The following is a 20895-nucleotide window of genomic DNA, read 5'->3' as shown; positions in this document are numbered from 1 at the left end:
TTCATTTTTATGAAATTATCATTTGATTATTTATAGATTATGTATCTAAATCTTTAGCAATTATTATTTAGGTTTTAGGAGGCTCAGGGTATTACAACAATAACCAATATTATTTAGATTCCAAAGTAATTCTCAACCACAGCTTACCAGGTAAAAGAGATCAAGTTAAACATAAAATATTAATGAAATTAAAGGGTTCAGTCAACTGACAGGGCTGTAAAGTTAATTCATACAGCAGCCAGTACAAAGCACAGAACAAACTCACTTTAGAACAGGTTTGAATCATCAACACCTCTTTGTAATTGCAGAGATTTTAATCAGATTTACTACATGTCAATGTTTGATAATATGCACACAATGTTAACACTACTGTTGCGTTTATTAAATGCCAATTTAACTTGAGCCTTTTACAACACACAGTCTGCAGTCAGTGTGAAGGATAGGTTACATTTTGGCTCATAAAAGACATTTTATTTTGAAAATCTGATCGTGGATACAGTATTTACAAACACGCACACACACAAGGTATTTCCTCAGTAGATTTAACCCCTTCCTGCAGTGATTACAGGTGTTAACTGGCTTTTTTCATAAAAAATATGAGTAGCTTTTCTTTACAGATTCATGTCCAGTAAAAAACACTTTAGTCTGGAAGTTACAGTTTATCATTTTTTGAAAAAATGTGAAACATTTTAATTTTACCAACAAGATTTCAGGTTGCTTTTCTTTCATAATTTCATATCAGCAACCTGCTGGATTCTGTAGAGTGTTAGGGTCCGGCATGAGAGAAAAATAATGAGCGGCGGTCATTATTCTTTAATTATAGGGATGAAGTTAAATGTCAGGAATAATATCCACATTTGGGAAGTATTATATGAATTTCATTTTTTTTAAATAGGAAGAAATCTTTACTCTATAGGTTAACCTTTTTACGTTAGCATATTTGCATGATGGTAGACATTGAATACAACATTAATTATGAAACTTATAGCATGTAGCGCTCACATCAGATCTCAGGTCAGTGTAACGTCACATTTTACTCGACGTCTGATTTTTCCCTGAGTTCAGGTGGATTACAGGTGCATGGCCTGATGTCACCCCGATGACATCACAGTGAGGAGTGCTGATGTAAACTGATCCAGCATCAGTTTGCTGTATGTTTGTGAGATTAAATGTGTGAATGAAGCGAGAGCTGCACGTGCTACTGCTGAGGATCAGGTGCTTACATACAGTAACTCCTCTGTATGTGTCTGTAATCTGATCATGTGACCACACACACTCACACACACACACACAAACACACACACACACACACACACACACACACACACACACACACACACACACACACTCACACACACACACACACACACACACACACACACACACACACACACACACACACAGGAACAATAGAACTTACATGATAAGATTTGAAGGAGCAGATTTATTTATCTAAACGTATTCTTCTTCTGCTGCCTTAAAGTCTGCGTGCAGCAGGTGGGACTTCCTGTCTAGCTGGGGTTGTAGTGCGTCTCCTCTGAGTCAGACACTTCCTGTCGGTGCAGGTGACAAAGGCGACGTCCGCAGCTGCTCAGACACTCAAACACCTGCAGGAGACGATTCAACACGGATCACAAGTTCATATATGAAACATATTTATCACTATATATCATTAATCAATATATTAATATCAGTCAGCTCTTTATCACTAGAGTTGCAGAGGGCTGTGAAAGATTATCAGTTTGAAATGAATATTTAAATAATGAAACTTGATGAAACTTCACGTCTAAAAAGTTCAGTTTGCAGCACAAACAGTGAAGAAGAAAATGAAGCCGCTCACCGTCCCGCTCCTCTGTCCCCGACTGATGATGTGTTTCCTGTCTGAGGAGGAAAGCCGACTCTGGATGTGCAGGTTGTAGAGAAACAGGATTCGCTTCTTTTCCCTCTGACAGACACACACACATACACACACACACACACACACACACACACACACACACACACGCACACACAGAGGATGTTATGTTTAATCTTTTTTGCTTGTTTATCCGTTTTGTTGACATCAGATATTTATCATATATTTCACAGCAGAAAAAGATCGAACCTTGAGATGAAGCATTTTGATTATTTACTGGAAACAGAAGCAAAAGTGTGACTAAAGTCACTAAAAGATGTTTCTTGTTTAGTCTCCGTCTCCTGGAGAAAGTTCACTGTCGTATATAAACACGATGAAACAGTTCAGCCTTCCTAGATGAATGATCATTGTTTTCCTGCTTCAGTGCTAATTGTTGTACTTTGTTGTTTACTGTTTTGTTTCATTCTACTTTTATGCATTAGCTGTGTCTGAGTTTATCTGACAGCTTTAGATACTTTATGATTTCTACAAACAAAACACAGGAAGAGTTTTTAAATCAATTGAGCTTCAGTTTAATTAGGTGGTCCATTTTCACAGACCTCCCTTGTGTCTTATTAAAGCTTTTGTGGGTGAGCGATGATGATGAAAACATTTCTGTGGTCCTTGACATTTTTTTAACGTCCTCACTTTCTTTCAAGATCAGCTGTCAGGTTAATAATATAATAGTTAATAATAAAATTCAGAGTTTGAATTTGAGTTAGAATATTATATCTATATAACAGAAAACACAATGATGTGATGCTGCTCTCTCTCTCTCTCTCGCTGTGTCTCTCTCTCTATCACAGTCAGCGCTGCTGTTATAATGCTCTTACATTAATCTGCTCTCAGATCAGATTGACTGCAGCTAACAGGGTTTAAACAGAACGTGAGTGTGTGTTTGATAGAGAGAGAGAGAGAGCGTGTGTGTGTCTGTGTCTGTGTGTGTGCCTGTGTCTGTGTTAATGAGATTGAGCAATTTGCCTCTTCATCAGTCTGTGCGAGGAAGTGACATCACGGTAAGTAGCTGCTGTTTGAGGAGGCATTAATTAAGCTTTCTGTTGTTACTAAGGAGTGCTTCTATTGTTACTGCAGCTAATCCACCTGCTGCAGCTCCGCTCAGGACAGCAGCTCTAATTCACTTTGTGTAACAGATTTAGATCATCCTTTCTAAAGCACATCTTTTATCAAGGACAATCAGATCCACGGACAGTGGCTTCTGGCTGTCCTGAGGTCAAAGTTGAAACTCAGAGTGACCGAGCATTTTCAGTCGCAGCTCCTAAGCTCTGGATCGCTCTGCCTGGACATGTTCGGCTGTCCCCAACACTGCCTGTTTTTAAATCAAACCTCAAACGAGCTTTTGGCTCTGAATGTTTTTCAGAGAAACACATTCTGTGTATTTTATTGTCTTATTGTTTTAATTTGTGACTTCAAAGAACGCCTCCAATAAAAATACAGCTTTTAACCTTCTCATCATGTCCAGGTGTTCTTTGAAATTCTGGTACAAGGGATATAAGGAGCACAAACAGCAGTAAACAGCACAGACTGTATATAAGGAGTGGGTGTGGCCTCCGTGATGTCACACATTGTTTTGAGGACGACTTTTTTGAAGCTTCAAGGCATTTTCGCCGTCACCACTTTGTTTTATTTGAGCCAGAAGTGACCATATTTGGATGAGAGGGTGGAGCTGAAGGGGAGTGAGGGGTTAGCAATTGCTAATGCTAGCACTAGATTGGTTAGCAAAGCATATCTGTAACTCATGGTTACTTCAGATGCTAATTTTGGCTATAGCTAAAAACAGAGAAAAATGTACTCACTGAAAACATGAAAAGCACAACTGACATTGAACAAGACATTTTTTAGATTGCAGTGATAGCAACTTGTCAATCACAGGTAGCCCCGCCCTAAACCCTCCCCTCTTCCTGGTCTGTGTGACTCTCAATGGGAGCATCAGTGACTAAATGAACATCATGCTGTGTTGAAGAAGAAACTAGAGACTGAGACCATAAAGTCATTAGGAACATGTTTACTGAGGGAACAAATCAGGAGAGGAGGAGGAGCATGTTCTCATAGACTTCTATACAACCAATGGAGTCGCCACCTACTGGACACAAGAAACGATGCAGGCTTAAGACTGACTGTGATCAGCAGTACCTTTGGGTGGTAGAAGGCGGCGATGACCCGTCGGAGGCGGTTGGTGTAAACCTGCAGGCAGCTGAAGAGCGCCACCAACAGGACACAAAATACACAGCCGACGTACACACCTGCAGGGAGGGGGGAGGGGGGATGCACACACACTGAGGAGGGAGAGAGAGAGGATGTGTTATTGTAACATCCACATAAAGTGCTCATGTACACTATAATAAAAAAGACTTGTGGGAGAGATGATGTCAGTGACACTGTCGCCCCCTGTTGGTTCAGTTTGATATCAAGTTTGTCCATGCAGACACCATCCTGCAGTTGAGCTTCTCTGTGGTTTATAGTATTTCACAGATTTAACTTTATAAGTAAACAAAAGTTAACAAATTTAAATTATGACTTTAGTAAATTTAGTAAAACAGAGAACAGTGTCAACATCTCATCCTCAGAGTTTTAAAACACTTCTTTCCTGAGCGTCACATGACTAACTGCAGAGGACTTAAATGCTTTTTGTACAGGCCTCCTGCGCGACCTTTGACCTCTGACCTACCCTGGTTATCGGTGCGTATGTCGAGGCTGGACGAGCTGTTGAAGGCTGAAACCGTTTTCCCCAGGAGGCGGGCCATCATGGAGTCCCCGCCCACTCTGATGTCCACCTGGTGACTACCTGCAGAGAGAACGCCTCAGCACTTAAAGGAATAAATACTTTCTATTTTCAGCTAGATGAAGTGCCTCTACTACTGCTTATGTGCTTTATTCACTCTTATTCGCATGTTGAAAATTAGCATGTTAGCATAATAAGATTGTTGGCAAAGACGAGTGGGTCTCATTTTCAAAGACCTGAAAGTGGAAATACCCATCCCATAATATCTTGTGTGAGCGCGTGCGTGTGTGTGTGTGTGTGTGTGTGTTTACTGGTCAGGTTGAGCTGGGTGAAGGTGTGTTTGCTGACGATGTCCAACACGTGAAACAGAGAGAAGTCGACGGTCAGCAGGACGACAGACAGCAGAGAGACAGACAGCACCTGAAGCACACCTGAGGTCTGTCAGCACACACACACACACACACACACACACACACACACACACACACAGTTATAATCTTGCAGCACATCTTTCATAATAGAAACCTTTTGGGCGTTGCAGCTTTTTTGCCCATGTTGGCCACCGTATGTCAGAGTTATCAGACCATTCTGGGTGAGAACTGTCGATTTAAACCGTCATGTACAAACTAAAGACTGGAGGTTCATCAGGATCTGAGTGCCGGACCTCTTCACATAATCCACCTCTGTGTTATTGTTGAACCCACCACTTGCTTGAGCTCTTCAGCGTGGATTCTTGGACTCCAGGGGTTGATGAGCTTCTTCTTCTCTGACTGTTTCAGAGGCAGCAGATGACGCTTCCCCTGTGGTTAAAAAAAATCAAGATTATACAAACATGGAGAAATCTTTGCACCACGGTGAACCAAACTGTCCATCCTGCAGCAGAGAGCAGGAGGATGAAGATGTTACCGCTCTCCTCCTGCGGGCATCGATCTGTCTGAAGTAGGTGGTGATGTAGACGTTGTCGAATCGAACGTCCCTCCTGTACTGTCTGATGTAACCAAACGCTCTACAGATGAGGAGAAGGATGAGGAGGAGAAGAAGGAGGAGAAGGAGGTCATGTTGGTGTGTCACTCAGCAGAATGTGAGACAGGACAGGATGTGAGAGTTGAGATCTTACTGCGTGAAGACGGTGATGAAGGTGCAGCAGAGCACCAGCTGCAGGACGTCAAGCAGCTGTCTCGTGGTTCTGTTCAGTTTCTGGAAGTTTCCTCTGACAGCCTGAGTGAACTCCTGATCCAGCACAGCTCCGCCCAACACCGCCTGCTGCTGCTGCTCCTGCAAGAGGTCAGAGGTCACACACAGATTCATTTAACTGGACTTTAAATATGCAGACTTGTCCTGAAGGCGGTGTGAAAGGAGGGGATGACCTGCAGGACGAGCTCGGTGCTGAACTCTCTGGACAGAAGGTCGACTGAAACGTTCAACTGATCAAAGAGCTGACCGAAGTTTCCCTCCACAGGAATCTGCTCTCTGCACCACGGAGTCATCACTGGCCGCAAGAAGAAGGAGATTACACTTTATCTTCACAGGCAAGGGCTTCTTCATATTCAGACAGCTGCCATTTTCCTTTAACATCATGTATTTGGACGTATTTGAAGGCCGATAGCGTCACAGCAGCGCGTCGAATGCTGTCCCATTTCAAAGGCTCCTTCAGATGCAGCGCACAAATGTGTTTCTCCTTTTCCGGGGCCACGAAGGATCCATCAGGTGCATCCTTCTCGGCCCAACGTATCCCACGATTCATTGGGCGCCAGTTGAAACGAGATTGCGGACTCTAAAGAAGCCGAGGAATACACTTTAAATGTAAAAGTTTTTTTCATCTCAATCGAATAGCTGCGATATAAATGTTTTAAAAAATGGGGCCACATTTTCTTTAAAATAATAGGTTCATTTACGTGACTTTAGTTATGTTAGCTAGTTAGCCCGCTAGCTACCTGCGACAGGAGCGGCATTTTGTGAGGGTAAGTACTGGAACAGCTGATGGTGCAAACAGGAAACCCTCCGTAGAACAGACCATCTCATTTCAGTTTGGCGTTAGCGTCTACACAGCCTACGAGTGACTCATCCATCTTAGCGTCCTTCGAAGGATGGAGCCCCTGAATTGAGAAACAGCTTATGTATGACCTTCCCAGCGTGACCTTTCACCTCTCATGACTTCACACAGGAAGTGGAACTTCATGGACACGCAGAGGATGTGATTGATGACGGGGACAGGGATCGCCTCCATACACTCGGCCCACCTGAGGCCGAACCAATCGGCACATCGCTGCACGCCCTGCTCCACCACACCTGGATAACACACACAATCTTTATGTTGCTACCTGAACTATAAGTGTGTGATGTCGGATGAATCTCGTCCTTATGTTCACTCACTGTCGCACTGCATCATGGTCTTTGCGGTGAACTGCTCCTGTGTGCTGTTTCCGGTGGGGACACTGTGTTTTTGTTTGAATCGGTCGTACCCGTACTGAAGGACGACCTCGTCTCTGATGTTCTGAAACTTCCTGCTGACGCTCAGAGCCTCCGACTGAAACTCCGCTTCATCACCCTGAAGAATAAACAGAAGACTCAAATACTTCAAAACCCATCACATCCAACAGTCAATGTTTTTCAGGCTATATGATACAGTTTATATATTATTACCTCTATTTTTTATTTTCCTTAAATGTGTCAAAAATGGCAAATGGCATTTTTCGGTTTGAGCCGTGCTAGCAGCATCGCTCAGTGCTAATGTCCATGATAATGTCAAGGCTAATGTCAAGGCTAATGCTACTGTTCTGTCAGTTGGTCTTCCATTTAGTTCCAGACTGTAAAATCTCTTCAACAGTTGGATTGATTGATATGAAATGTGGTTCAGACATTCATTTTCCCTTCAGGATGTCTTGTGATAATTAGAACTTATGATTTATTTGCTATAGGATGGAAAAATTGTGAATAAACTAAGTATAAATCCGTATTTAGGATCTTTTAACTTGTGATTCTCCGTTAAAACTTAAGACAAACCAGGTTTTTATGAAAAGCTTTTTATGGGAGCTTCATGGATTGTTTGAACATAATGTTGGTAAAGATCAATAAAACCAAACACTTAGGGCAACTAGGATAACATTATAAAGAGTAACAGTCCATGAAGCATCTGTATTTTCACCTCTGCTAACATGCTTAGATGGTGAACATGGTGAACATTAAACCCTCTAAACATCTTCAGAATGATGATGTTAGCATTTCGCTAAATCCCCCGTGTGTAGCCTCATGCAGCTGTTAGCGCTGCTGAAGACATTTTCTGCTGCGGTAAAGTTTCACCTGTAGTTCCTGTGTGATGAGAATAAACGGTCTGACGGCGTCTCTCCACAATAACTTGCTGTGATGAACCTGCAGGTCCAGGTTGCAGCTCAGAGACAGAGCCGCCGTCTCCACGTTACGCTGGATGTTAAACACTGGACCTGAAACATCATCATTACACAGGCATTCATGTTGGGCCTCTCTTTAAATAACATAACAAAGAGTCGGTTCAGACCTGCTCTTTCTGTAAAGTGTCTCGAGATAACTCTGGTTATGATTTGACGCTGTACAAATAAAATTTGAATTTGAATTTGAATTACAAGCACAGCCAGTGAAGCTACTGTTAGCATTGTTAGCTAACCTTAGACTGTCCTTACTCTGTGTGGTTCTCTTTAGGTTCACTGTGTGGCAGTAACGGTTTTAAATAGCTAATGTTAGCCTCCGCTGCTGCCTCCACGTTTATGCTTAGTCATTTACCAAGCTCATAACCCTAGTTAGCTAGTTAGCTCGGCATGTGCAGCCTTGTTTAGCCTGTGTCAGTGCGCTGTTAGTAAGTGGAATAAATGACATTACTGTCAAATGTCATGATGCTAACTGGCTAAATGTGACTGCTGTTTAGGTAGCTAGCTTTAGAGGCAGGTAGCCTGTGAGTGGTCGTAAGAAATGTTAAAACAGACCTTTTAAAAAGAGTAACTTAAAAAATAGGAAGGAAAACACTTAACTTTGTTATGTCAGTAAGCATGATATAATACATTTAAAATAATTAAGATGAGTTAGGATTATTTATTTTACAAATTCTTTTTTCATCAATGCTCCATTTGCAACACAAAAGTTAAGAACAGCATAGAAAAAGCATACATTTGTAAATTCATAATACAGAAGACAGTGTTCAGGGCCCTTTAACGTACTTTGGATCTGGGATTTAGTTCGATGTTTAATTTCAGGATAGCCTGATGAACAAGAGAGCGCTTCAGTCTGACCTTATTAAAAGGTGGGACCCTGTACAAGGTTAGACTGAAGCACTCTTTTGTTCATCAGGCTATCCTAAAATTAAACATCGAACTAAATCCCAGATCCAAAGTACGTTAAAGGGTGTGTGTGTGTGTGTGTGTGTGTGTGTGTGTTCACCTCTGCACAACACCGTCAGGATGAGCAGCATCAGATACGCTCGGCCACGGGAGCCGAGCATGCTGGGAAACGTCAGGAGGACGGAACACCTGCAGGAGGAAGACAAGGCTCCACCCACCGCACACACAGCTGGGACAGGTGTGTTGTTTTAAGTCCACATGTGAGTTTAAGTCGGGTTTTGTTATTTTTAATGAATTTTAGAAACAAGATGTGAGTATGCTCACCTATGAAGAAAAATCCTACTGTCAGCCAGAGGTCAAAGGTCAACGGGAGGCTGTGAGAGACACCCAGGAACAGAACTGAAGGACAGATAACAGAAAGGATACAAAAGGTTTATTTAATTTCATCACTTCAAAATAACTTAGGTTGATGTTTTTAATGTTATTAATTCAGAATTAATCATTCGAATTAGAGAAAAATATATTATTATCATTATATTTTGATAAGATAAATACATAAAATAATGGACAAAAATATGTAATACAAAATTTTACATTTTTTTTATATAATCAATTTTAAATAATCAATTCATTTTGACATTTGTAATAAAGGGTTAAATACAATTAAGCAAAATAGAAATTAAATTAAAATATGATTAAGACTGAAAATAAGATACAAAACATTAAATATTCAGGCATTAAAAATAAAAAGCAACATATGTAAAGTGAAAATAAGAATACTATAATAAAAACTCAAATTTATGATTGAAAATAAAATAAAAACTCAAATATGTTTGAATAAGAAAAGCTAATGAAAAGGATAAAAGTCTAACACTGATAGCAGCTTTCACACCTTCAACACCTACCTGCACCGCTCAGCGCTCCAAAGAGCCCTCTGAGGACCAGGTGAGCTAGCTGAAACTCTTCTGATTGGCTGAAGAGAAAATGACGGACGGCAGAAGGAAGGATGGTGAAACTAACCCTCTCCATCGCTGCAGGACAGACACAAACAGTCAGAGACAGGACAGGATAGACAAAGCTGCTAGCGTTAGCTAATAGTTAGCTGTGGCTTACAGATGAAGATAATGAAGATTATTGAAGAAGCTGACAGAGACTTGAACTCACTGCTGTGTGGAGCTGAGGGTGTGTGCAGGTGAGGGGGAGTCATGATCAGTCAGACAGAGAAACAGTCAGACAGAGAAACAGTCAGACAGAGAAACAGTCAGATGCTAACTGCTGCTGTTGTTTGGTTTGTCAGTTTGTCAGTTGGTCAGTTGGAGATTCTGGAAGTTTCCGTGACATCACTTTCCTTTGGTTTCCGGGAGACAAAAACTCATCAACACTGAGAGACACGCAGAGAGCATGAAGAGTGAAAACTGGAGCAAACACCTGATGAAAACTGACATCAGAGTGCAGGTGGAGAGGGGCGGAGTCACACAGGCTGTCAGAGGAGTGCTGAACAGGTGAGTGCTGCTACAGTGGTTAGCTAGCAGGGAGCTAAATGCTTATTGCAAATTGTATATACACTTCACTGAACAGTCTTTACACTGTTTGCTTTCAACTTTACCTCAATGTTTTTTCATTTTTCCTTCCTCAGGTCATCAGGACGCACTGCCCGCCACAGCAGTTGGAGGAAGGTCAGAGGTCACCTGCTAAAGGAGTGGCAGAGCCTGGTGGCATTTTTTTGCGGGCTGCTGTTGGCGTCTGTGTACGGCGTCACGGCTCTCTTCCTGCAGAAACAGCCGCTGTGGTTCTGCGTGTACACAACGATGATCATGGCTGCTGTCGCTGCGTTCGGTTTGGGTCTGTCAGCTGACATACGGGCCGACGTCATGGTGCTACTGCCTTCATTTTGCTCAGGTCAGACATGGTCTCAGTACTAATATAATAAACTTAAGTAATAGTTTTCATTTGGGGCTCTAAAGTGAAGGCGGGGCTCCAGATCGGGGCGTGACTCTGCTCAGCCTATCAAAGCCCGTCCTCTCCTGTGTTTCAGCTAATGGGCGGCGCTTCCTGCTCTTCCTGTTTGCCTCTGCGCTGCTGTCCGGTCCTCTGACAAACACGCTAGAGAACACAGAGCGAGCCGCCGCCAGCCTGCTGTGTGGAGCCGAGCTGGCAGCCAATCAGACGCAGGAACTGATGCAGAGATCAGCCACGCCCCTTTTCTGTAAGACGCACCAACAAACCAGGGACAATACAGACAAAATAAAAGACATATACCAAACATTGATGAACATTTTCAGATTGAATTTGTTTGTCTGCAGCCGCGTTGGACAGAATCAGAGAGATCAGCAGTAACGCTCACGCTGTCGCAGGACGAGTCCAGAACTTCATCCACGCTCTGACCGACAGCGTCCGCCATGTTGGTGAGGGATCAGTGTTAGAAAACAGATTCACCTGCTGAGTTTAGAAATACAAAGAAACAGAGAGAGAATATTTATCGGCCATGTGATGCAGCTGTGACCTCTGACCTCTGGCCCTGCAGCTCGTACTCTGAGGAACGTCCTTCACTTCCTGGTGGACATCGGTGACATGTGTAATGCCAAACTGGGCACTCCATACAGGAAGTGCCGGGCGTTGTTTGCCGAGGCCCAAACTGACTGCTCCGACCTGCTGGGAGAGTTCAACTTCCTGTGTGACATCGTGGACGGCTTCCTGCCGCTCTGCGGCCTCGCCCGCGGTGCGTTCACTGACATGATCACAGCAGGTTACAGATCTGTTTAATCAGAGATTATTTGATGGTTCGGATAATCCCAAGCTGCAGTCCTTGTGTTCATCTATAAAACTAATTTTCAAAGTGTGTTTTCAGCCGCCGAGCTCTTCTGCACCATCTCCTCCTACATCGCCAGTCACCTGAAGAAACGCCTGGCAGCTCGTAGGTCCAGTTATTCAGTGTTTCACCTTCATGTAAAAACTAACCCCTGTCGCTGAGCCTTTGAGTTTCTTCTCCTTCAGCCACTGTTGCAGCGTTTGAGCGACTGAAGCATGAGTTTGACTTCAACATCTCGGCCTCTGTGACCTTTGACCTGGACGCCAACAGCAGCCGCTCTCTGCAGCAGGTGTCTCAGGACATCATGGAGGATGTTTCATCAGAGCTGCACTTGCTTCAGAGACTGAGCCAACCGCTGACGTACGCCAGCCTCGCCCTGCTCGCCTGCTCCTTCCTGAGGTTCAGTTTCCTGCATTTAACATTTAGCTTTTTAGCGAGAGAACAAGCTAACGTGAACATTAGCATGAGACCAGACCATGCTTCTTCTTATCAGGCATAATGACAAGTGGAGCCTCAGGGGGGCGCTGGTGTGTTTACAGGCTGTGTGTGTGTGTGTGTGTGTGTGTGTGTGTGTGTGCAGGGCGGTGCAGTACAGACGCAGGTATCTCACTGAGCTGGACTTTGATAACGTCTACATCAGCGCTCAGTTTGAGGAGCTCAACAACCAGGTGACCTCAGAGGGCGGGGCTTCAGTCCTGCCAATCACAGGCAGAGAGGCCAAGACCTACATCACACCATGTCAGTGAACTTATGTGTGTGTGTGTGTGTGTGTGTGTGTGAGCGTATAGATTTCTGAGTATCTGTGATTTGTAGCTGATGACTGACAGCTCTGATTGGCTGTTAAAGAATGATGTCATCAGTTGTGGCTCAGGCTGAAGTGACCTGAAGTTTGTTTCCTGCAGTATCGTTTCACCTGACGGCCCGGGAGTGGCGGGCGGTGCTGGTGGGCGTGGTTTCCGTCCTCAGACACCTGGTGATGGGTGGGCTGCTGGTGGCGCTGGACTTCCTGGTGTTCTGGGTGCTGGATCAGGTGCATCACCAGGTGAAGGGGGACGTTGTGGCCAGAGGTGAGACGATGCTCCGGGTGTGAGATTGATGTGTCAGTTGGAGCTGTGGTCACCATGGTAACATCTGTCTCATCAGCCCCGGTCACGGTGGCGGTGCAGGTGAACGGGTCGGGTTACGCCTCAGACGTCTTCAGAGACCTGGTGACGTCGTTTAACGTCCTGCAGGGAGGAAACATCACCGTGATGAGCAGGAAGTGTCTGCTGGAGCCGTCAGAGCCCGACTACAACACCTGCTTCATCCTCGGTAAGACACACACAGGACGTGACATCACAGCTGCAGGAGTACACACAGGACGTGACATCACAGCCGGTTGTGGTTTGTGTTGCAGGGTTCCTGTCGGGTCTGTCTCTGCTGCTCTCGCTGACGGGAGGACTCGTGCAGCGCTGCAGACGACTCGTCTGTGCGTGGTTTCATCCTGACAGAGAGCAGGTCAGTCACACTGCGTTCAGACCTGCTGAGGCGTTCAAGTGCAAGCAGTAATGAGAGTTTCAGATAAACTCAGAGCACACAGAACAGTTTAACAGTACAAATGTGTCACAAATGAATCGATTCATGTTGTGTGAAGTTTATTTATGAAACCAAAATAACCTCATAAAAACGCAGTATTCAGTCTGACAGCAGCAGCAGAGAGGCGAATGCCGAGTTAAACCTGAAACACCTCTGCAGTACACTGCGTGCACAATTATTAGGCAAGTGAGTATTTTGACCATATCGTCATTTTTATGTATACTTTCCAACTCCAAGCTGAATAAACTTGAATGCCTTAGGAGATCAACACCCTATATCAGGTGTGCACAATAATTAGGCAGCTTCTTTTCCTCAGGCAAAATGGGCCATGAAATCTAACAGACTCTGAGAAGTCAAAAACTATAGAACATCTTTCAGAGGGATGCAGCACTCTTGAAATTGCCAAGATATTAGGACGTGACCACAGAACCATCAAACGTTTTGTTGCAAATAGCCAATAGGGTTGCAAGAAACGTGTTGAGAGAAAAAGACGCAAATTAACGGCCAAAGATTTGAGAAAAATCAAACGGTAAGCTGCCAGGAACCCGTTATCCTCCAGTGCTGTCATATTCCAGAACTGCAACCTACCTGGAGTGTGCAGAAGTACAAGGTGTTCAGTGCTCAGAGACATGGCCGAGGTAAAAAAGGCTGAAACCCGACTACCGCAGGAACTGATGCAGAGATCAGCCACGCCCCTTTTCTGTAAGAAGCACCAACAAACCAGCGACAATACAGACAAAATAAGACACATAAGTTGAAACGCAGTGTCTGGGAGGCTGTGGTTGCTGCTGCAAAAAAAGTTGATGGTCAAGTGATCAAGACACTGACAGACTCCATGGATGGAAGACTTTTGAGTGTTATTGAAAAGAAGGGCGGCTATATTGGTCACTGATTTATTTTTTGAAATGTCAGAAATGTTTTTCTGTAAAGTTTGAGTTGTTTGTTTATTATTCTGACTTTAAAAGATGAAAATAAAGACGTGAGATGGGAATATTTTTGATTTTCTTTGAGTTGCGTAATAATTCTGCACACTAATAGTTGCCTAATAATTGTGCACACACATGTTCGCACATAAGCCTAAACCTCATTTCACTTCCTAAAATATTCAGGTTTGAGGTTTATTAACATTTTGGATTGACCAAGAGCACTGTTGTTGTTAAACAATAAAACTAATCCTCAAAAGTGCAACTTGCCTAATAATTGTGCACGCAGTGTATGTGTCTGTGTCTCTGCTCTGATACTCTCACCACTGTTAGAGATATACAGTTTCAGCTTCAGCCTGCTGACGTGCCCTCGAGCAACACACTGCACCTGAGACCAAACCCGCTCTTCAGGTAACAGAGTCCTAAATGTTCCTGCAGCTGTTCAGGAATCTGCAGGAAAGACAGACTCAGATCCACTCATGTCTCTACATCAAGTTTAACACACCTGAGAGGTTTCTGTCCTCCATCAGCACTGAGCCTTCAGAGTAAAATGACTGAACAGAGGAAAATAAAATTCAGAGCAAAACACCACAAAATGTATTATTTTATCAGCAAAACGGCTCGTGTCTTCCTGGAAGGCTTTTGGACGAACACCAGAGATGCAAAGATGATGTCATCTGATCCTTTGACTGTGACCTCATCACACAGAGGGTCAGGTGACACGTAGCAAGACGAGAAGAAGAAAAAGACCCCCCCGGAGCAGGTTTAGTAATGCCCTGTAAGCCCCGCCCCCTGCTAAGTTGTGGCAGGCAGACAAACAGGCAGACAGGTGACTGACTGTACAATAGATAAATAAGTTAAATGAGATGGAAATGTATCAGAATCTGTTTTAAATGCAGATCTTAGATTTATTGATGAATGCTTTTTGGATTGTTGCAACATTAAGAAAATGGAAAACATCTTAACTCTTTGTTTTTAAGAGTGTAGGACAGGTGGACTGATAATAGACGTCAGAATATAAAGGTTCTGGTTGGTTTGTTGCTCATTCAGTGAGGGTAGGATCAGACAGACAGGCAGACAGACAGGCAGACAGACAGGCCCTCAGAGAGCAGGGAGGGAGCAGCAGCTGTGGGTGAGAGGTCAGCGAGCAGAGAGGCATGTGAAGAATCTGCAGAATGAGAGTGCGAGGCAGGAGGCAAGTCTGAACCTGCAGAAACCCACCGAGACTCTGAGATACCTGAGAGACCCTGAAGCAGACCAGACTCACCTGCCTCACCTGCCTCCTCAAACTGACTCTAAACGTCTGAGCTGCAGCTTCCTCAGTGTGAAACATGAAGTTCTTCCACAGTTCTCACTAACTATTTACCACTTTAACACTAGTGATGAACTAAATCATGGAGCAGCATTAAAACCAATCTGCATCAATCTGCATCAATGTTGCTAGGAAACAGGAGCAATCATCTATGCAAACAGGAAGTCACTGTAGCATCCCAAGCTAACGTAACTTCCAAATAGAGGCAAACAGATCAATCTTTGTTTTATTTCTGTCTGCACACATGGAGAGTGTTGAACAGTAAGAAGTTATACCGTTTATAAAGAGGGAATAATATGTAATTATGCTAAGCTAGCTGACGTTTAGCCTATAACATTAATTTGAGGTCTGTTGTATTTTTTTCAGTGAAATGTGATTTCAAGTGACGTCTTTAGTAAACAACATTTAGAACGTTCCAGGTCGACTGTATTTCCTCTCTTACTCTTTACTCTAAAAAACACTGTACTTCCTGTGGGGGCGGAGCCTAAAGTCCTGCCTAGTTTATTTTAATTATCTCCTCTTCAGTGTCGAAGTGTGCACTGTTACATCCTGCCAAACTAGGCCCAACCGATCAAATAGTTTGTTTCTAGGGAGTCCTAGGGGAGATAATAGCATGGGAGATATTAGCATGCTAACGTTAGCTTTGTCAGATAATAAGAAGGAAATATCTTGAAGGGCTGTTATGGGAACATTGCAGTAGGAATATTCTTGCATTTAACAGATCAATATTTGGATTCATTTGGAGTCTTCTTCAGAGCCAGAATAATGTTCAATACAGCTCCTAAAGCTGATTTATTCTCTTCTGCAGCAGAGACACAGTTTCAGGTGAAACTGCTGGAGGCTAAACTGTACTGTAAACCCCTGACTGACAGACAGGCATGCAGACAGGAAAACAGCAGCTTTGTTCAGGTCTCACATCAGTCCATCAGTCAGCAGCTGCTCTTAAAACATGTCGCTCTATCTCTGCATCTCGCTGACACACTCTGCTGCTCAGAGGCTCCTCGGCAGCAGCAGCTCTAGTCGTCTGTGAGATGAGAAGATAGAAACCTCGGCTGATCGTGTGATGAAGAGAGAAAGGGAAAAATGACGCTGACTGAGTGTGTCCTTGTTCTTGTTGTTTGTGTGTTTATCAGGAGAGGATCCGGTTCCTCCACCAGCAGATCCTGGATCAGAGGAGGACTCTGGGGAGAGCCCTGAGGAGGTCTGCAGCCAGGATCAGAGCTGACCGAGGAGGAGGAGGAGGAGGAGGAGGATGGGGGAGTCACCTTCAAGCTCTTCTTCTGTGGTACACACTGCAGCTTTACTGTTAAACATCAGCAGAGTAGTTTCTGAAGCTTAACCAGAGTACAAATTTGAGTTACTTGTGCTTCACTTGAGTCCATCTACTTCCACTCTTCATTTCTTATTTGTAATAAGAAACATTAAAGGTGTTATGTGGACGTTTAATAAATGAAACTGCTTCACATTGCACCTTTAATCTAACAGCCTGTAGATTAATTTCTATGTGAAGCCGTCTGGACAGTTTTTATGGAAAAATTCAGAGGATGTGACTCCCGAGCATTGCCTCCGTTTGGCTCCTGTTTAGCATCCGGCGTTAGCTTAAAAATGGAGTCTGCTCACAACAGTCAACGAGCACCCACCACAACACAGAGCCAAACACAAAGCACGAAAACCATAGTGAAGCCACGAAGTGTGAGCCATAAGAAGGGGAGCCAGCAGATTCATGGGGGCACCATTGTTTGGTTTTGTTACCTCATGTTAGCATGCTGGCTATCCCAGACGAATTGCTAACGAGCTAACATAGTAAAGAAAATGCTGTCCTGACTGAGTAATGTCAGGTAGACTTCCGGGGCTGGTCTGGCTCGTAAATTAGCCAGACTGCACAATTTTTGATCAGCTAACGAGATGAAAAGAAACTAAAACCAGATCCATGCAGTGTAGCAAAGTTACTGCTAAATGGCTAATCAGCTAGCTTAGTCGCTCCCAAAATCAGACTGGATATGTTCGTTAGCTTGACAATGATTTCCCCACCTTATGTGAACCATGACAACTTTCCTCCACAGCTGCCCTACACAATATACTTTAGTGAACTCTATCTGTCTGTCTTTGTGTGTGTCTCAGGTTACCTGGAGGTGTTCGCCTGTCTCACCTGCTGGCTCTGTCTTCAGTTACCTGTCTGGCCTGTGGTGAGGTGGTGAGACAGGATGAGGACAACATGGCCGCCTGTGATGTCCCACAGTGTACAGGTACAGACGCACATCCCTGATGGGGTCAGCTTGAGACTGTGATTGATTGATAATCCTGGAGTCAACATCAGCAGGGCAATTGATTTATGTAGGCGCCTTTGGTTTGTTTTGTTAGCTAACATTAGCTTCCATGCTAACTCGTACTATTTGCTGGCTAGTAAAGGTAGGCAAAAACCTGTCCTGAATGGATAACGTCAGCAAATTCATCCAGACTCACACGCTGATCTGGCTGCTATATGTGTAGCTAACGGTACGACACAAAGGTGTACTATAAACATCCAGTTGGATGATGCCCAGGATGCTCACCACATCCTGCCTGCAGTTCACTTAACCGCCAACGGTGTCACTAATAACAACGTTTACAATCACACATATCATCTTGTTGTGTTTACTGTATAACTGTAGAAACTCTAAGCTTCGTTTAACCAGCAGAGACGGTAAAGACAATTCATCTATTGTTACAGTGTGTGTGTGTGTGTGTGTGTTGAGGGAGTGTCCTTCAGCTCTAACTGTTGACTCAGCTGAATTTAGACTGATAACAGTAACTGAAGCTGAACACAGACCTGAGGCCAGTTAACCCCTCAGTGTCCAGTTAAAAAGACACTGCTGTAAACACATTTACTAAAGTTACTTTTTTTTGCGGTACCTTTACTGTGATACCACGTCCTCTTCCTGCCCCCCACTCGTCTCATGTTCGTGTCTCTCTTGTCTTTACGAACTGCTGCCGTCTTTTTTTTGCAGGCGTGTACTGTCGGCCATGTTTCCACAGTTTGGGGAACACGTGTGTCGTCTGTGCGCGACCTCTGACCTTCCAGGAAGACGGCGAGGAGGAGCTGTGAGTCCTGCAGAGTTACAGGCTGCTGTACAGTGATTGTTTTATTCACAGACAAACAGAGATACTACAAGCATGGTGATCTTATAGACCATGATGCATTGCAGCAGATTGAACATGTACTGCAGTAAAATGCAACGTACACCCGAATGCAGCGGGAATATTAACCCACAAACATCAGATATAACACATTTGACCACACTGTGAGTATTACTACTTTAACTGCGTTTGATTGATCACACTTACGTTACTGACGCACTACTTTCACATGTTGTGGTGTCTTTTCCCTGTACTGTATAATATACGTACTTTTACTTCAGCTGAGTGTCTTAACTGAGGCTTGTAAGAAGCTTTGTAAAAAATGACCTGCTACATATGCAGACGTCTGTTTAAAGAGAATAGTACGGTGGCTCTTAAGGTCAAAACCCAACATGTCAGATTAAGTAAAATAACATCTCTTTTGATTGGACCAAAAACAGGTCCCTCTTCACTCTGTTCCTACAGTAGAGGATACTACAGCTCAGGAGCGTGTTTTAAGCACCCTGGTTTTTTGGTACAGCGCCACCTAGAGATTGGAGGACCAGAAAGGACAATCAAGCCGTTATTCTGTTTGTATACAGTGATTTATTAGACGGACAGTTGTATCTGGTTGAAATACTGCCTTGATTACTCTTTTAAAGTCATCCAATCAGTAGGTGGAGCTGTCGCAACAATTAGGGCCCCGTAAAGAGCTGGAGCTCCTCGACTGCAAGAACTCGGTAATAATGCTTTTACTTCATCTGAAGTGTTGTCACTTTTTGACCTTCATGGCCACACGTTGTCAGTCAGACTGTAAACAACGTCCAGGGGCAGAAACGGGAGGCTTAAGATCTTGGTGCAGATATCAGTTATACATTAGAAGGCCCGGTGTGTCGGCCATCACCCCCAGAGGATAAATCAGCATCATTTCATCTGCGATAGGTTCCGAGAAGTTTAACCAGCTGATGATTCCTTTATTAAAATCTCTTCTGAACAAAACACATCTTAGCAGCTAAAAGTTGAAGCACAAAACGCAATAAATAATAATTATGTATTATTTCTTTGTTTCCCTGATTCTCCTGCTCGTTTCTCTCAGCGACTCCAGCGATGATGAGCAGCTCAGTTTGTCTTCTGTGGCTCCGAACTCGGCTCACACCGACGACCGCAGAGCCAGGAGGAGGACGGCCTGCACGGAGACACGGCGAGGAACGGCTCGACGCTCACACAGCCGAGTTAGAACTACAGACGTAGAGCACGGAGGAGAGAGAGACTTCAGGGTTTCCTCTGAGCTCAGGTAGGACACCTCAGGAGCAGCTCATTGATCGCCTGATCACTCATCATGATTTATTAGTTTCAGTAGGAACAGTGTCTGTTTGTAGAGTCTAAATACACCTTCTGTCCCTGAGGCATTAAACATGCAGAACTCTGTTTTCCCACCCTGGCTGCTGTCAGTGAAGCAGACATGATGAACCAGGATCGACCCGGGTCAGACGACAGCGACGCCTCCTTCCACTCCATCACCTCCCCTCAGACCAGCAGCCTGCAGGAGGAGACGCTTCAGACCATCATGATACACAGAGCTGAGGGTCCCCAAAACCTCCAGGACCCTCCAGGACTCTTCAGGACCCTCCAGGACCCTCCAGGATCCTCCAGGACTCTCCAGGACTCTCCAGGACCCTCCAGGATCCTGACTCAGGAGTGTGTCCTGCTGTGAGCAGAAGTTTGACTTTGAAATAAAACAAATTAAAGCATGAAAAGAAAAAGACTCACTCCTCTCACTCCTGACGTCGCTGGACAAAGCATGAAAAATAGCTTTAACTAATGTTATGTTGCAAATCATTGTATATGATCGTCATCTGTTTGAGCAGTTGAGCAGAGTCAGGCAGCAAAATTACTTCAGTCAGATCATATTCAGACAAAAGGGTGGAGCTGGAGAGAAGCGAGGGATTAGCTTTAGTGCTAGCGTCATTAGCAAGGTGCCTCTGTAATTCACAGTAACTGTGATATTCATTTGGATGCTAATATTTGGATCTTTTAGTACAACTGACATTTTTCTGTGTGACATGTTCTCTCCGGCTTCCTCCCACAGTCCAAACACATGGTCGTTAGCTTCATTGGTGACTACTAAATTGCCCGTAGGTGTGAGTGTGAGTGCGAAAGGTCGTGTGTCAGCCCTGTGATTGACAGGCGTCCAGTCCAGGGTGTACCTCGCACTTCGCCCAATCCAGCCCCCCCGGTA

General features: G+C 44.1%; 2 protein-coding genes across 2 annotated transcripts; one reads left to right on the top strand and one right to left on the bottom strand.

The window, feature by feature from the left end:
- Positions 1–1511: 1511 nt before the first annotated feature.
- On the bottom strand, positions 1512–10148 carry dcst1 (DC-STAMP domain containing 1). Its single transcript, XM_069656453.1, has 15 exons — positions 10055–10148; positions 9847–9972; positions 9042–9170; positions 7935–8074; positions 7008–7182; positions 6780–6923; positions 6002–6123; positions 5752–5909; positions 5541–5640; positions 5339–5434; positions 4946–5072; positions 4581–4697; positions 4046–4188; positions 1841–1945; positions 1512–1607 (listed from the first exon to the last, which is right to left on the bottom strand). Exons 1-15 carry the CDS (start codon positions 10146–10148, stop codon positions 1512–1514), a joined length of 1872 nt encoding a protein of 623 aa, XP_069512554.1.
- A 194-nt stretch (positions 10149–10342) lies between these two features.
- Positions 10343–20370, top strand: dcst2 (DC-STAMP domain containing 2). Its single transcript, XM_069656452.1, has 16 exons — positions 10343–10443; positions 10578–10840; positions 10977–11147; positions 11245–11346; positions 11466–11660; positions 11790–11855; positions 11936–12149; positions 12331–12488; positions 12653–12817; positions 12894–13061; positions 13147–13247; positions 16694–16845; positions 17682–17806; positions 18548–18641; positions 19753–19950; positions 20109–20370. The coding sequence occupies exons 1-16, from the start codon at positions 10343–10345 to the stop codon at positions 20368–20370; spliced, it is 2535 nt and encodes an 844-aa protein (XP_069512553.1).
- Positions 20371–20895: the final 525 nt, after the last annotated feature.

This window comes from Semicossyphus pulcher, unplaced genomic scaffold (assembly GCF_022749685.1).
Source record: "Semicossyphus pulcher isolate SPU_LCO1_2020_fin unplaced genomic scaffold, fSemPul1.0.p SCAF_9, whole genome shotgun sequence".
Lineage (NCBI taxonomy): Eukaryota > Metazoa > Chordata > Actinopteri > Labriformes > Labridae > Semicossyphus > Semicossyphus pulcher.
The sequence above is the reverse complement of the archived record's forward strand: the minus strand, read 5'-3'. Positions and strand labels throughout refer to the sequence as shown.